The sequence below is a fragment of the Rhinatrema bivittatum genome, chromosome 8 (assembly GCF_901001135.1).
Source record: "Rhinatrema bivittatum chromosome 8, aRhiBiv1.1, whole genome shotgun sequence".
NCBI lineage: Eukaryota > Metazoa > Chordata > Amphibia > Gymnophiona > Rhinatrematidae > Rhinatrema > Rhinatrema bivittatum.
The window spans coordinates 45,671,385-45,688,157 of NC_042622.1; the positions used below are offsets into that span (position 1 = coordinate 45,671,385).

The following is a 16,773-nucleotide window of genomic DNA, read 5'->3' on the forward strand; positions in this document are numbered from 1 at the left end:
CCAGCCTTTTGCATCTCGCACTAAAGGAGCGTGACTAAGGGGCCTGCCCCTTAGTGCACCCCTTCATGCGATCCTGAGCCTGTGGTAAGGTGCTGCCCATGCCCTAGACAGCAGCAACCTCTCAATAGGATCCCTACCAAAAAGTTCCCTGCCTGACTGGTCACTGCCTTACGCTGTCTTCCTCTCAAGCAATCTCTCTGCATCTATTGACTCCGGCCCCAGTTGTAACTAGACAGTTCTTTATATCTGTACCACAATTCTCTTGGTATTGGACCAAGCTACTTATAGTTGCTGTGTATCGCACTAGATCCTTGTTCCATTTTTTTAGCAACTGTGGTTATATTCTGCCTTCCTATTTCTATACCTCTCATCCTTTCCCCCTTCTTGAATTGTTTTCTCCATATTCTGTACACCATTCAATAAACATGATAACCCACACCATTCCTCGCATTCATTACCCTACTCGCAGACACACCAAACTGTACTTCACCTACTCCCTGCTCTTCATAAATCCCTACTACCCATATTAATCTCTCCTTTGACACAGCTACTAGGACTTACCACATAATCTCTAGCCCTCTTTAATGCTCAATCCCTGACTAAAAAAACCCCCAATCCTTAATGACCTACTCCTAGATTGCAAACCTTAAATTTGTGCTGTCACAGAATCCTGGCTCAAGGACTCCGATACCATCTTACTAAATCAGCTCCCTATCGACTCATACGACATATTCTCCATCCCAAGGCCTAAGAAAAAGGGAGGAGGTCTCCTCTTAGCGGCCAAGAAACACCTCCAACTGAGACCGCTTCAAATCACCATCCCCCCCCCCCCAGACTCGAGATCGGATTATTCAAATCCCCTGAACTTCAAATCTGCCTTATCTACGCCCCTCCCGGCCTTCTAGAACATGATCCATCTCCCTTAATAGAACTTATTTCAGATTCCATTAATATAGACACCCCGGCTATCATATTAGGAGATTTTAATCTCCATCTTGACTCCCTCCCCCTCTCCTCCTCCTGTGAAACGTTCCTTAGCTCCCTCCACGCGATCGGCTTTAGACAACTCATCACATCCCCCCACTCACAAAGCAGGTCATACACTCGACTTAATCTTTGTCAATTCTCTTTTTCATTCCCCTTCCTCACCCTCCTGTACACCGGTACCTTGGTCAGACCACTCACTTATACAGGCGCTACTCTCTTTTAACTCCATCACCTCACACAACCCACCTCTCAGGAACACCATCATGTTTAGAAAACCCTGCTCCACAGAGGATCTGATCTCAGCCCTCGCCGACTCCCTCAATGATCTAGTTAATAAGTCAGTTAATAGCAGATAATAGACTTCTCCTCCAATAACTTATCCAATCCTTTTTTAAACCCAGCTACACTACCTGCACTAACCACATCCTCTGGCAACAAATTCCAGAGTTTAATTGTACATTGAGAGAAAAAGAACTTTTTCCAATTATTTTTAAATGTGCCACATGCTAACTTCATGGAGTGCCCCCTAGTCCTTCTATTATCTGAAAGAGTAAATAACCGATTCACATTTACCCATTCTAGACCTCTCATGATTTTAAACACCTCTATCATATCCCCCCTCAGCCATCTCATCTCCAAGGTGAAAAGTCCTAACCTCTTTAGTCTTTCCTCATAGGGGAGCTGTCCATTCCCTTTATCATTTTGGTCACCCTACTCTGTACCTTCTCCATCGCAACTATATATTTTTTCAGATGCGGCGACCAGAAGTACTCAAGGTGCGGTCTCACCATAGAGCAATAGAGGCATCATGACATTTTCTGTTTTGTTAACCATTCCCTTTCTAATAATTCCCAACATCCTGTTTGCTTTTTTGACTGCTGCAAAAAAGCAAACAGAATGTTTGATTTCAATGTGTTATCCATTATGATGCCTAGATCTCTTTCTTGGGTGGTAGCTCCTAATATGGAACCTAGCATTATGTAACTACAACATGGGTTATTTTTCTCTATATACATCAATTAATAGTAGTTGTACCCTATAATTTACAGGAAGAATGCATTTAAGAAAAAGTAACATTTACTGTAAACATAAAGTAAGAAATTGATAGTGAGAGATGGGATGGAATTGGGATGGACTCATTTGCTTTGCTTGGCCTCCTAACCATAAAAGTGCTCTGCTGCCTCTGGGTACAAGGACTGTGACCTTTTGGTCAATTTAAATCCATGTATTTCTCTGCCATTGCCACTATGTAAGTTATAACCAGCACTGGGAGAAAATGGCCTACTTAGTTCATACAAATGGCCTACTTAGTTCATACAAACTACATAAAATCATAAAATGGCCTACTTAGTTCTACATAAAATGGCCTACTTAGTTCATACAAACTACATAAAATCAAAACACAGAATGGCAGTATCTAAGTAAGGACATTATGGATATAATGCTTTGATCTTACACCTGTGACAACTAGCTTCTAGTTTCCATGCTGTACAATTATTCAGGATGTCTGTGCTCATACCCATTAGGGGGTGGCCAATAGCAATAACATTTTGAGCATCATGAGAGAGCAAGATGTTGTCATGTCATAAGAATAGAATGAAAGGATTAGTGATATCACGTGCTTAGTCCATTAGCTGTCAAGAAAATATAACTTGCTTAGTCCATTAGCTGTCAAGAAAATTCCTACTACTACTTATGCAGTGCCGTACAAAAACCATAGAAGAAGCAGAAACTTCTCAGTGGACTTTACACTCTAATCAAGTCAAACATACAGGCAAAAGGGACTTTGGGAAATTCATTTATTAAGAAAATATGTTTTTAAGTGGGAAAATTGGGGGTTAAGATGTTTTTTTACTGGCTTTAAATAAGGCAAGAGAAGGAGCATTATGCACCAACTCAGGAAGTCTGTTCCAAACATATGGTGCAGCCAGGTGGAAAGCATGCATAGAAACCCCTAGGTCTCCATCAGATGGCCCTAAATCCCTGCCATAGTATTTATATTTATACAGCAGAGAGGGATGATGATTTCTGGCTTTCTGCCATTAATTTTTGTTTTATTACGTGATTGATTGGATCTAATTGTTTGTTTTCTTTCCTTTTTACATGATTCACTTGTGCATTTATAAACTGCAATAAATATAAAATAAATTAATACAGATTAATAAGGAATTTTTAATGCTGTTAAGTGCTTGAAATAATTGAGGTAAAATATTTTAAAGTTTCATGCATGATGCATAATGGCTTTGCAAACTAATTAGCCATTGTAGGGCATTATTTATCAATAAGAATATAACTAGTAGGTCTCAGATCTGCATGCCTACAGCCCACCCATGTTAAACTTGTACCCACCCAAAAAAATAATTTCTGGCTACACCACTGCTTGGGTGGGACTTTGGTATGGGACAGTTGAAGTTGGGGAATAATGGAAAAGAGGGAAAACATGATGGATATACTTCTGTCTACATTGTTGGGGACATATTTGCTATTGTGACTATGATGTTTCCATGAGATTGCTCCACAACTGTTTTGTGTATTGCTTGTGGTGTTTAATAAAAGTTTTCAATTAAAAAAAAAAAAGAAAGCATGAAGTGGGAGGTGGGTGGAGTCAAAAAAACACTCATTCACAAGCTTCTTACAGAACCATGTCCAATAAGTCTTCCCAAAACCTTTTGCGACACTATGTACTAAGCATTTTTCCCAAAGATACAAATTGGGGGAAACCCATTAGAACATTTGGCCCAGTTTATTAGCATATATATATAAAACTTAGCAGTTTGGGCCTCTTACTTCCTTAACATGAAAATGATAGTTCTGGTGCAAAATAAAATTTCTGTCCCTTACAAGTTTAACACAGTAGACCTCAGATAAATAGACAGTTTTCTAAAACTGTATTTTGGCCCAGAAAAGATGTTTCTACTGTACTTATTGCAACTTTCTTGTACAAATTGAAATGTTAATTAAAAAAATCCCCAGGAAACCATAAAAAAACAATTTAAGATCCCACATTTTTATTCCAAAATGTGTTTCATGCTTGCAGAGTTGTTCATGTTTACTTTTTTTTTTTTAAAGACTGTTCTACCTTACTTCCCCTTATGAGTCAAAGCAAATCAAGCTGATTGTGCAGAGCTCCATGCTGGTGTCATTCTGATGCATGTAGAACGAGCAACTCTGAAGGTGGCCTGATGGCTATGGGGTAAGTGCTGTGCACTTCCCTGCAGAAGGTCCCAGTTGGATCTGTGAGTCTGATCTTCCACATTTGGGTTAGCGAGGGCTGGGAGAGGGAGGGAGTCATGGCCATGGTCATCGTTAAGGTTGACACTTGGTGACTGGATTTAGAGGCCAGGACTCCTACTCCCGGCCTCAGGACTGTTGCTGAGAGTATCAGACTAAAAAGAATGAAAGGGAGGATCTAGTCTAGTAAAAGAGGAGAAACCCTCCCGAATGGTTCTGCTTGAAGTTCTCTTGGCACCAGGATCCCAGCATGGCTTTTGGGGGGTCGGCCGGGCCTTGTGCCCGGTCAGCCAAAGTAATATGGTGCCAGGCTCACTAAGGGAGCAGGCCCATGATGCCTGGTTTGGCGATTGGGGGGGGGGGGGGTGGGGAGTGAAGTCCCCACCAGGTTCTTGGCAGGGGGTTGGGGGAAGGGGGAAGCTGATTGGCTGGTGCAAACTTTGGCAGTAATTTCTGCCAGCTTGCCAGCCATTGTATTTTGAATGATGTGCTGGCTGTGGGTTATTGGCTCCCCGGAGGTGACACATGGATGTTGGGGCGGGGTTTTAAGCTGTGAGATGCCAGTCTGGCATCATTCGACTGGCATCTCTGCAGCTGCTTGGTCGCTACCCACCCACCCACCCTTCTTTGTTTCCTTGTTGTATGGGGGTTCATTCAGTCACAGCTGGGGGGGGGGGGGGGGGGGTTGGTTCGTGAGGCAGATGGCCCAAGCCTCTTTAGTTCATATTTATTTATTTGCTAAGTTTCGTTCCTGCTACAACTCTACTTTGCGAGACAACTGGGTGCAGTTGTCTACTATGGGCTCCTTGATGGTTGGTGGTGGGGTCCACTGGCTCAGCTCCTTCCTGGGAGGTGGTGGGGGTCACAATTCTGAGTAAGGCTTTTGGAACTTGTTAGTCAGGCGGCTAGTGCGGATCATCTTGCTGGCTGGTGGCGGATGGTTAGTGGAAGTTACCTAATTTTATGTACCTCGCTCAGGCAGATCCTGTGTTGTGAATTAAAGCTGGGGCCCTGTTGATTCCAACACGGTGTCAGTGTATTATTTAACTTTGTAAAATGGCAGATGCGAGCATGTGAAGGTCCTGGCTGCCTATATTATAATGGGAACTAAAAGGAGAAAAGCAAAACTACTGTGGAAAAGAAAACATTTACAATGGAAATGGATTCAGAGTGAAGGATTTTTCAAAATAGAAAGAATGTTTGTCCCTCTATAATCATAAAACATAAAAATATGGGAAATAATATATTGCAGTAAATCTTGAAAGGCTTAGTTGGGAATTCTGTGGGTCAAAACAAAGCATACGTGGGTAGAATGGGTGTTAAGTGGGTTTCAAGCCCAGTAAAAGTACAGCATGTGTATACTGTGCCAGCGTGCATACTTAGAGCTGCAGTCCCAATGCAGCCTGGGCTGGGGAGGATGGAACGTGGTCAAAGGAGAAAACTATGCACATATTAACATGTTTAAAACTACAAGCGGGTAGGGGCCACATGTATTTTATACCAGTGATGGGCAATTTCAGTCCTCCCAAACCGCTGAGGTATTTTGAATAACCCTAATAAACAGTTCAATATCACACTTTCTCCCTGACAAACCACTCGGCCTATGTGATATTGAACACTGGTACACCTGAATATTTTTTTCTCTTCCCCCCTGTGAATGCAGATTTGTGCGATGGTGAAAGTTCTGAGCACATCACCAGAGACTGCACGACAGACAGATGGATACTCTAAGGCCGCGGTAGAAACAGTGCGGCAGTGTCAGGCGCACCCTCGTTCCTCGCACGCACAGTTCTCTTTACCTACCGCTCGATACTCTCTTCAAATTGCATGCAAATGCATGCTGCGGCTGCGAAGCCTTAGGCAAGCGTTAGGCCCGCGCAACCCATTTTACTGTATAGAGCGCCTATACAGTATCCTGGGTTCGAGGGCCTAACGCTTCACGGCCACGCTGGTATCTGTCATTTCAAATGACATTTGAAATGACAGGTACCAGGAAGTGGACAGTTATGTTCCCTGATGCTCAGCAAACTTTCCCCCAGCCCCCGCTTACCTGCCCTGGCCCCGTCCTGTCCCCTCCTCCCGAAGCAAAAAAAAAAAAAAAACCCGAAAAAGTAGCAAGGCTCGGGCCTGCTACGGTAGTCCCTTCTCCCTTCCTCCCGATTTCGGCGCTCAAGGCGGCTGGGTGGGCGTGCATTCATCCAGGCAGAGGGAGCCGGCGGCGAAAACGGCCCCCGGCTCCCCCTGCCTGGATGAATGCACGGCCCCCGCCGGCAGTGAATGAATGCCCATGCGATCTCGGCGCTCAAGGCGTGACGTCACGACGCTTGACGTCACGGCACGTGACTGCCTTCAGCGCCGAAATCGCACGGGCATTCATTCACTGCCGGCGGGGGCCGTGCATTCATCCAGGCAGAGGGAGCCGGAGGCCGCTTTCGCCGCCGGCTCTCTCTGCCTGGATGAATGCACGCCCACCCGGCCGCCTTGAGTGCCGAAATCGGGAGGAGAGGAGAAGGGAGAAGGGACTACCGTAGCAGGCCCGAGCCTTGCTACTTTTTCGGGTTTTTTTTTTTTTTTTTTGGCTTCGGGAGGAGGGGACAGGACTGGGGCTGCACCGGAGACCGGACGGGGTCTTGAGCGCCGAAATCACACGGGCATTCATTCACTGCCGGCGGGGGCCGTGCATTCATCCAGGCAGAGGGAGCCGGAGGCCGCTTTCGCCGCCGGCTCCCTCTGCCTGGATGAATGCACGCCCACCCGGCCGCCTTGAGCGCCGAAATCGGGAGGAGAGGAGAAGGGACTACCGTAGCAGGCCCGAGCCTTGCTACTTTTTCGGGGTTTTTTTTTTTTTTTTTGCTTCGGGAGGAGGGGACAGGACTGGGGCTGCACCGGAGACCGGACGGGGCCTTGAGCGCCGAAATCGCACGGGCATTCATTCACTGCCGGCGGGGGCCGTGCATTCATCCAGGCAGAGGGAGCCGGAGGCCGCTTTCGCCGCCGGCTCCCTCTGCCTGGATGAACACACGCCCACCCGCCCGCCGGCTCCCACCGCCGCCTGGATCCAACGCGCACCCACCCGCTCGCCGGCTCCCACCGCCTGGATGAACGGGCGCCCATCCACCAACCGGCTCCCGCCGCCGCCTCGATGACCGCACGCCTGGGGGATTCGGAAAGTGACAGGTATTTATACATATATATAAACAACTTACGTTGCAATGTTTTTTACACTTTACCCCCATTTTTTACACTTTATTCCCGTTTTAATTTTCGAACACCACACTAACACCAAGTAGAGGGTAGGCGGTAAACTAACAGGTTAAGAACGCAGCAAAATGGCGGGTTACAAAGGAGATAATCTGAGCGCGCGTCACAGTATCGGAGGGGAATAGCTAATTCCTTCATTATACAGCTAATTCGTTCATTTACATATCATATACATGCTGCGTGCGGAAAGGATTATGCATCTGTTTTAAGAAGCGCTAAGGACGCGTGAAACTGGAGACTGGATCGCCTTACGCTTCCGAATTGTGCGCTCTCAGCACGCTACAGACGGGAAATCTTCAACCGCACGTTACAGTATCGACCTGAGAGTTAGGCTCAGTCTATGTTTGTGGCTTCTGCTCAGTCACTGACTGCAAGATCTCCCCTCTCCTCCTCTCCCTCCCAGCACACAGTGATATCAGGAAGGTTAAGCCACTCCTTGCAGCAGAGGACAGAAACCAATGTCCCTTACCTGATAAGAAGGCAAAGATTAATGAAGGATTTGCCCTTAAATTGTCAGATCCATGGAACCAGCTGATGCATCAAGATCAGAGGAGCTGGAAGTATAGGGATGTTGTCATGGGTGTCAAAAGGAGTTTTCTGCATTCCCCTCTTAAATAAATTGCCACAGCAAATCTGAAACCTCCAACAGACTGCAACATGACTGAAATCCACCTGGCTTGCTTTCGACCTTGACTTGTTTGCCTTATCTCAAATGGCTGTGCATCAATGAGTTTGTTATTCTTTGCTCTTCCATAGGAGAGGGGGCTCCAAGAGTAACCCAGCAGCTTTTCCTTCTTGTGTTCCGCTGAACCCAAAGTACAATACTACTCTGGTTGTTTTTGTATCATCTTCCAGTCTGTAAATACACGCTACTCAAAAGATTCTTTTTTTTTTTTTTGTTACTTTATTTTTCAGCTTGCGTTTACGTACCAAGGCTTCAGGATCAATCACCCTCAGATAAAAAGAAATGCAAGCCCGCTGATGTAAGTGCTTGGAAATGTACTGAAGCATATCTTCTAGAGCGTTACCTTCTGTCATAGTACTTTATGCCTCATCTATGTAGAAATATTAGGATGCTTCTTTTTCATTACACATAAAATGCTAGCAGCCCCTTATTCAAAATAGGACAAGTGACAATTTAAGACAGCAAAATTAGACCCCTATATTCAGCCAATTATAGGCACTTAAGTTTAACTTCAGGATCCATAGACTGACTCCTAAATTTAAGCTAACCATTGATCCTCCCAAGTTAAGTGCTGATTTCCTAAATTTATTCCTCCAGTCTGTACCCTTCCTGGCTCTGCCCACTTAAGGACCTAAATTTAAAAGCCTTGTGAATTAAGACATCTACATTTAGACACTGAGCCCAGGCTAATTTTTAAAAATGCAGACCTAAGCAACTCTTAAGAGTCAGGCACCTAGTTCTTTTCAATTTTCAGAGGGTTTGTGTTTCTAACTTTGGAAGTTAGGCTCCTAAATTGGCCCTTTTGAAAATTTAGTAAAGCTGAGTTCCTAAATTTTGGGATGGGGTGCCCAATTCTGCCCTTTAATGGTAGCAGAAGCTTCAGCTGGGCTGAGTGCCCCTAGTGTGGGTCAGGTCCTGACCCCTGTTCTGATGTCAGCGTAGTGCAGGTACATTAGAGAGGTGTGCCACTTCCTATTAAGAGCGTTCGTGAGGATGTTTGAAAGTACTGCATTCATGTGAGGCACAGCAGGAGAGAGGATTCCAAGATCCGCAGGGATCCATCTCCCTCCACAGGGAACTTGCCTGGAGAAGCGTTCCTGCTCAAGGAACGTGACTAGGACCTAAGGAAGAGGTTGACCAGGCCTTTTTGTGAGGAAGGAGAGAGAAACCCAGGAAGGTGAAGTCCTGAGATTCTGTTCTGAGAGGAAGTTTTTTGTGGGAAAATAAAGTCTGATTTGCCCAAGGAAGAGGGGACTTCATCAGAGGCTGGAGGGGGACTGTACTGGGAATGTCTGAGGAAGAAACGCCAGCAAGGTCCACAGAATCTAATTAACCCAACAAATCATCAAAAGGCGCAGCCAAGAGAAAGAAGTGAGAGAAGAGGGAGCTAAAAAAGAAAAGCTCTACTTACCCAAAAGATTCTGGGAGGGCCAGGGAAGAAATACCTATCCCAAAGAGCTTACCAATCTGGGAAGTATGTGGAAAGAGTGAAAAGAAACTGAATTTGTTTTCTATGCTAATTTGGACCTTGAGTTAGACTCCTGGAGCATTACCAATAGTGTTTCCAGCTGTTTTGGGGGTTTTTTCCTGCTTATCAGTTCCAGCAAAAACTTTGGGGATGATTTTCCGAGATAGGCTCCAAAATTGGCCAGTTTGAAAATTTACTAAGGCTGAGTACCTAAATATAGGCTGTTAGTTTCACTAAGCTCCTAAAAAGTGGGTGGCTACAGGGCAGGGAAACAAAGTTAGCACTGATTTTCAGCACTAGGGCACCTAATTTAGGAGCCTAAATCTAGTAAAATGAATAAGACTAAATTTAGGGCCCGAAATGTATGTAATTTTCAATTGAAAGCTTAACCTCCTATGTTTTAGCTGAAAATATGCTCCTATCATAGTAACTTCATTTAGGGTCTCAGCTTTTTTTTTTTTTTTTAATATTAGCCCCTTAGGTCCGAAGTATGGCTGAAAATAGGTGCCTCCAATAAGTACCTACATTTAGGCCCTCAGCTTTTATTTTGAATATCAGCCTCTTTATTTACATGAAACAATCTATCACATCAACATACATTCATTACAGAAGAAGAATTTACAAAGCAGTCTCCTCTAGAAACCAAGGAAGACTCTTAATGTCAGCGCATCACAGATTCATTCTGCATGTTACTCTGGTTTATTTGCTATTTTTTAATCATAACCCCAACCAATTCCTTTCCATTTCTCTTATCTGGCACCCTTTTTCTCAACTCTGCCTATTCTTTTTTTTCATATCATAAATTGCTCCTCACTCTGCTACAGATCAGGTTTATTTCAATTACACCATGTTTTACAGTAGCTAACAAGAAAAACTCCAGTAGCAGAGGACACCAGAAATGGCTGAGATCTGAGTATTCCCCACATAATAAGAGGGACAGTAGTAACTCAGTGCATCATATTGTATTTAATTAACAGAAAGAGAGTGAAAATTAAATCAACTAGAAACAATGATAGGCGCAAGAGAGCATTTAAAAACTGGAGTGAACGATTATCAAAGTCAATGTCTCAGGTAAATTGGGCCTGTCTGAAAATTACCCATCATGCCCTCCAGCTAAAAATATGCACAGGCTTCCGCACTCACCCTTTTATCTGGATCAAAGGGGGAGGCATTCCTGGAGCGTGTTCAGGGCAGTGGTGGGAAAGCAACATGAGTAGATTGGATTTTCAAATATACCTGCTCTCTTCTCCAGCAAAACAAAAAAAAAACACAAAATCTACCTGCAGGGGCCGAGGCCATAGTTTCTCTGTGCCCATGGATCATTTTCCCAAGGGAAAACAGAGGACTTTCCCTTTGAAAATTAGGTACAAGGCCAGGGAGTGCAAAGTGCCCACCGCCTTTCTGCCTAGATGGGCCGTTTTTGAAAATTGCTCCCTTTTATAGCAATTTTCTAACTAAAGGAAAAGTATCGAGTCAGGTCCAGCAGCAGAGTTGACCTTCACTGTCCAGTTTTTACCAATGGGGAAAAGGAAAGAGGTTCAAAACAGTTCCAGGTTGGTGGCCTGGCGTGACCTTAATTTAGTTCTCAATATTCTTGAAACAAGGGGGAAATAAAGAGCTGGTTATGCTCAAAGGGTAGATGCTGTTGTGCAAATGAACCAACTGAAACATTTGTCATGTTTTTTTTCTCTTTGTCAGGGATGTTGCATAATGGAGGACAAATGAGCGAGAGCAGGAAAGTGTGGAATCCCGGCCTACGCTTCCAGCAATTCTCTCTTTTTTTTTTTTTTACATTTTGATTCAATATTGAGCAAACAAAGACAAAAAAAAAAAAAAAAGAATGCTCTTTTCTGCTGATCTAGAAATGTAGTGGAATCAAAATGTTGCTGATAATCTACAATGAAATCGAGTTCTGAGAGACACTTAAGTGAAGTCTCTGCTGGGCCAGGATGCACCATGTCTGCATCTTATGTGCTCGTCTTTCAATAAATGATTCTGTTTTCTCTGCACTGAACGTGTCTTCCTGTTCTTTGAATCTCATGCAAGCTGCTGCTGACTTGGGGGGGGGGGGGGGGGGGGGGAGGGGGAAGAGAGGCAGGCTGCCACCCAACTGCCTACCACAGTGGTGGAATCTGCACGGAGAGGTGACCATTTCCCACATCATTTAGACCACACACAAGGAAGGTCAGGGTTCAAATCCTGCCAATGTTCGCATCACCCTCCATTGCCTCAGGTACACATTATTTATTTAACAGCTTTTATATACCGACGAACGTTGGGAACATCTCATCGGTTTACATAACAGAATTAGCAACCGGCTTTACAGGGAGCATATAACCGAGAAGGAGAATAATGTTAGAGGAGAGAACTTAGAAAACAAGAGAGCTAAAATAAACTTATTGGGAGGTCAAGGAAGGGGGGGAGGGAGGGGAGAAGGGGGTGGAGACGAGTTAGATTACATAAAGCAACAAAGAATTGCAAGGAGGAACTAGTCTCAAATTATATACAGTTAATTTAGATATAAGGCCTCAGGGGACCAGGAAACAGCTACTGTGCCTGAATGTAACTCACTTGCACTGCCAGTAAAAAGGGGCAAGCTGAATTTAACTAAATAAATATTGAATAAATACAGAAATTTACCCATGTAACTTGACCATGCTGAAAGTTGCCCAGCTAAAATAGACCCAGGTTTACAAGGTGCACATACTATTAACTGGATTGGAAAGAGATGATCTTGGGGTGTCTTTAGGTCATAAGAGGAAAGCAGCGCACGCACATGGCCCCTGCTGGCCCCCTGCACAAATAGGAGGTGCATACTTTCCATGCAGCTGTCAGGTCCTCAGCCCGAGTACATTGAAACCCCTGCTGTCCTTTAGGTTCTAGAGCTGGCGGCATAAGGTCAAATTACAGCTCCCAAGCAAAAACTGTGACAACGATGCCCCACCCCAGAGTAAACTATCTGCGAGTGGGAAAAGGCCCTCTCTCAAGAAGTCCAAACCAGGAGAGAGGAGAGGTCCCTCAGGGATTTGTAGCGAGTCTGCCCTTCCTGGGTTCTCCTCCCCTTCTATCCCCAAATGCCACTTTCCAAGTCATTATTCTAACATTTCTGGGGATATTCTTTCCCCCCCCTTCCCACTCCATCCTTGTCTAGCCCTCTTTTCCTGGTCCAAGGATCCTCCACCACAGAGCTACAACCCAGGGCCATTGCCCCAGAGTGATCTTTCAGAGAATATGTGCATGCTCACAGTTATGGCTGACTGTGGCCTGCTCCTTACACAAGGTTCCGTGGTAGGAGGAAACTGTGCAGGAAAATGGGGCAGGCTTACAGGACAAGTCTCTGCTGAACATAAATAAACACACCAGCTTCAACTGAAACAACACTTCTCTGTCGCTAAGCCTCAAAGTAAAGCAAAACTTGGAGACAAGACTGATTATGAAATCCATGATAGCATCCTTGGGTTCCAGCTGTAACCCCCTCTTGATTTGAGATTCCTAATACAGGGGCCACACAATCCCAGGGCCAAGCTCACTATGTCTGACCGCTCACTTGTTTCTCCAATTACTCTGCAGTAGACAGCCGGTGGGAAGGCAGGGAAGAGGACAAACCTCCAGTGTGAGTACCTCACACAAAGTCTTTTACCACTCACTACTCTCCCACTAGTACTCACACTTGCATTTTCAGTAGGCGGGTTCCCCAGCTGAAAGAAAGCAGGCAGAGACTTGGAGCAGTGTTCAAACAAAAAAATAATTTTCTGCAATTTAAAAAGTAGAATCCAGGCAAGAATAGTCATAAAAAAAGAAGCATGAAAACTCCAAGTGCCAGTGTCTTTCTATCCATGTTCAGCATCAGTGTGCAAACTCCTTTCCCAGTGATAGGAAAGAAAAACCCTCTCTTCTCCACAAATAGCAGGGCGATAGTGGTGGAAAAAATATCTCCCTGCAAGCAAAAAGAAAACCCCTCTTCAACCAACAGCTCTTGCAAAGATTAGTTCCTACTCTGGGAATCCATGCCCCACACTTTCACTGGGCGGAGAGCAATGCAGAAGCCTGGTCCTAATAGCTCTGCTTTAGCTGGGCACAGAGCACAGGAACTAAAATCCAATCAAGCCAAAATATGTTCTCTGTTCTTCTCTTCTTCCCTAAGTCAGAACCCTCTAGGTCTGCGAAGGCTCTAGCAAGGCATCCATGCTTCAAAAATCCCACTGTTGCAGGCAGGGGGACCTACAGGGATCCTCCAAAAATAATCTAACTCCAATCAAGGCCAACATCCTACTACACTTTGAGCATGCTTTATCCCAGGTTACATAAGGGAGCACTGACTAACCTCAGAAACAGGGGGGGGGAAGGGCCAACAACTGGGGAAGATGCAAAAATGCAAAGTTTAGTAGTGGAGCTCAGAACCTTAGAGAATCCCTAGGTTACCATACTTGCCTCTCTGGGCTTAACACAGAAAAGCTGGATTCAGTCCAGGCTTTGAACCTTGCATTCTTGGAAAGAAAATTAGGAATGGTGCTATAAACACAGATGGGTCAATTTTCAGTAAGCAGCTGAGCAGCAAAACAATTACATCTTCCCTGTATGTACCCGGATCAGTCCAGACTGTGGGTTGAGCCTCCTTTCCAGCAGGTGGAGAAAGACTAAAACTAAAAGGATATCCTATATGAGGACAGAGCCTATCCTGTAACCCTTCAGAATTCGTCTGTCTCCAGCAGGTGCAGCAGCTCACCCTTCGGTTCTCTGCTTTAGGCTAGTCAGCCACTTCTTCTTCTTTCCTTACAGATCAAGCAAGTATTTATTCTTGGTCTTCTTCCTATTAAAAGAGATTTTTCTCTTGTGGAGAAGAGAGGGTTTTTCTTCTGTGTGGGAGACGGATCCATCTCCCAGCTCTTGCCGGTCTCAGGGGGGCTTTGCCCCTTGTGCGCTGCATAGCCTGAGTCCGTACCCGCTTCCAGGTGTGGGGACAGAGTCTGTCCAGGTCTCGTCTCCCCCCCGGCTGCCGAGAGGGTTAGAACCCGACTGCTGTGCTCAGTTTAAAAAAACATTTTTTTTTTCAACTTTAAAGTTTGAACATAAGTTGCAGGTATTTCCCTACCTCTAACTTATTTGCAGCAGTAGACCAGTATTTTTTTCTTTTCTGGTCTCAGGAGGCCTTGAACCAGCAGCCAGGAGTCAGCAGGTTTCCCCCCATGCTTCACTCCTGGCCTCCAAGCTGTCAATCAATCTTTTCTCTGCAGCCTTTTTTTCTTCAGAGCGGTTCTCTCTTTGCCGCGGCAGGCAGCCTGCCTCTTCTCTACCAGCCCCCTTCGAGTTTTTTGCGAGGGGGCCTCTTCTATGCCGCCCTGCCAGGTGGGGGAAGGTCCCTCCTTGGCAGGGAAGGCAAATTTAGCATGGGGATAGAGTCCCCAGAGCGTCGCCAGGGCTGTTTCCGGGTCGAGAAAAGCCTGGGAACGGTGGCCATTTTGGATTTTTTATCAGCTCCGTTTTCGGAGCTCCCTGGGGCTGGGGGGGGCAATTGTTTTGCAGCTACCCCTTGATTTGAGCCCCACGGCCCCCAGGAAGGGTTCTTGTCACCCCCTTGCCTCCCCTTCCGGGATTTTTTGGGCTCGTTTTTTATCTGCATGTTCCCTCCCCTCCTGCGTAGATCCCCTTTAGAGAGCATGCAGGAGGAGGTGGAAGGTCCCCCGTTGACCCCCCCCCCCCCCCCCCGGGACAAAACATATTTAAAAAAGAAATTAAATAAATAAAATTAAATTTCCCCCGCTCCGTGCCGTTGACAGTTCGGCCGGCTCGGAGCCCCCGGGGTCCCTTGGGGCACGGGTGGTCCCGGAGGTGCCCCCCCCCCCCCTGGAAGATCAGGTACTCCCAGATCCTATCGCCAATCCAGTTGCGTAGGCTACCCTTCCACTCCTGGTACTGCCTCTTTGCCCACGGATATGGCCCCGATCCTGGCGGGATTCAGCAAGCGCCTTCCCTTTCCTCCCATGCCCAAACAGTTGCGCCTGCAGCAGTGGCAGGCTCCCTGGATGGGCTGTGTCCTGAACAAGCTCCCCCTCCCGGTGGTATGCTTCGTTAAAAAAAAAAAACAAAAAAACCCCAATAATCCCTCCGCGGACTACTTATGCGGTCACGTTTCAGGAGGGTTTTCCCGGCTTTCAAGCGGCCCCGGTACACCAGCTTGAGGCTCATGTGAAGTGCACTTTGATGTCCTGGCGCTGGGGGTGGGTACCACTATTTGCAGCAGTTTCCTGCTGCGGGCAGGTCTCAGGTGGGGTCAACGTCAACTTTGCTCTGCGCCCGGGACCTCCCGTGGCCAGAGGCTGCGCATACGACCCTTCTCCGCCTCCAGGCATAGGCAATAGCCTTGGCGATGTCCGCCACACGGCTCCTCTAGCTGGCCGATACCATCCTCCACAGCCCAGTGGGGTATGTTGCCTTTCAAAGGTGAGCTGTTCCTTGTCCAGGACCTTGAGAAACTAGGGATTCCTTAGGGGAAAGTAAGGTCCATCAGCTTCCGGAGGACCGTCCAAACCCATCCCAGTCCTTTATGCCCTCTCGTCCATGTTTTCTGGGCCAGAGACAGTATACCCCACGCGGGCACGGTGACTCCTCGGGTTTGTTCCTTCTTGATTCCAGTTCTGTTCGCAGCCTTCTCGTGAGCGCCATCCCTTTCGCGAGGGTTAGCCCACATGCTCAATCCTTACGCCTGCACACACACTGGAGTTTGGGCAACAATGTAGATTAGACGCCAAAATAGTCCAAGTGTAAACTTTATTCGATTGGAGATAAATTCGTACAAATGCCCGGACTCAGGCAGAGTTTCGCCCCAATTGGGGCTGCCTCAGGGGCTACAAACAATAAATATATGATATGAATAAAAGATAAACATACAGTGGGACATACATGAATACATTAAGAAAATTAAACTCTCATACAAAAGTTTGAAAAACTTAAAAGGTACCACAAATAGAAAAATACATATAACTTGAAACAAGGCAGAATATAGAATATGATAACAGTGTCAGAACAATATTTGTATCTGTATGGAGTTGATCTCTTTATATCTATCAGAAAACACATTTAAGGATGAATACACCAAAAATTGTATTAGTCTGTTGACCTGTAAATCAATAAACAGTGAAAT

The 16,773-nt window shown here is 45.8% G+C and overlaps 1 protein-coding gene across 1 annotated transcript in view; it reads left to right on the top strand.

Moving 5' to 3' along the window:
* Window positions 1-11,641, top strand: part of LOC115096995 — a 103,706-nt gene extending 92,065 nt beyond the window's left edge. Inside the window, exons 15-16 of the mRNA XM_029612366.1 lie at window positions 8,395-8,462; window positions 11,331-11,641. Of these exons, the coding sequence (XP_029468226.1) occupies window positions 8,395-8,462; window positions 11,331-11,357 (95 nt within the window). The 3' untranslated portion in view covers window positions 11,358-11,641. The remainder of the gene's footprint in view (window positions 1-8,394; window positions 8,463-11,330) is intronic.
* The last annotated feature ends 5,132 nt before the right edge of the window (window positions 11,642-16,773 follow it).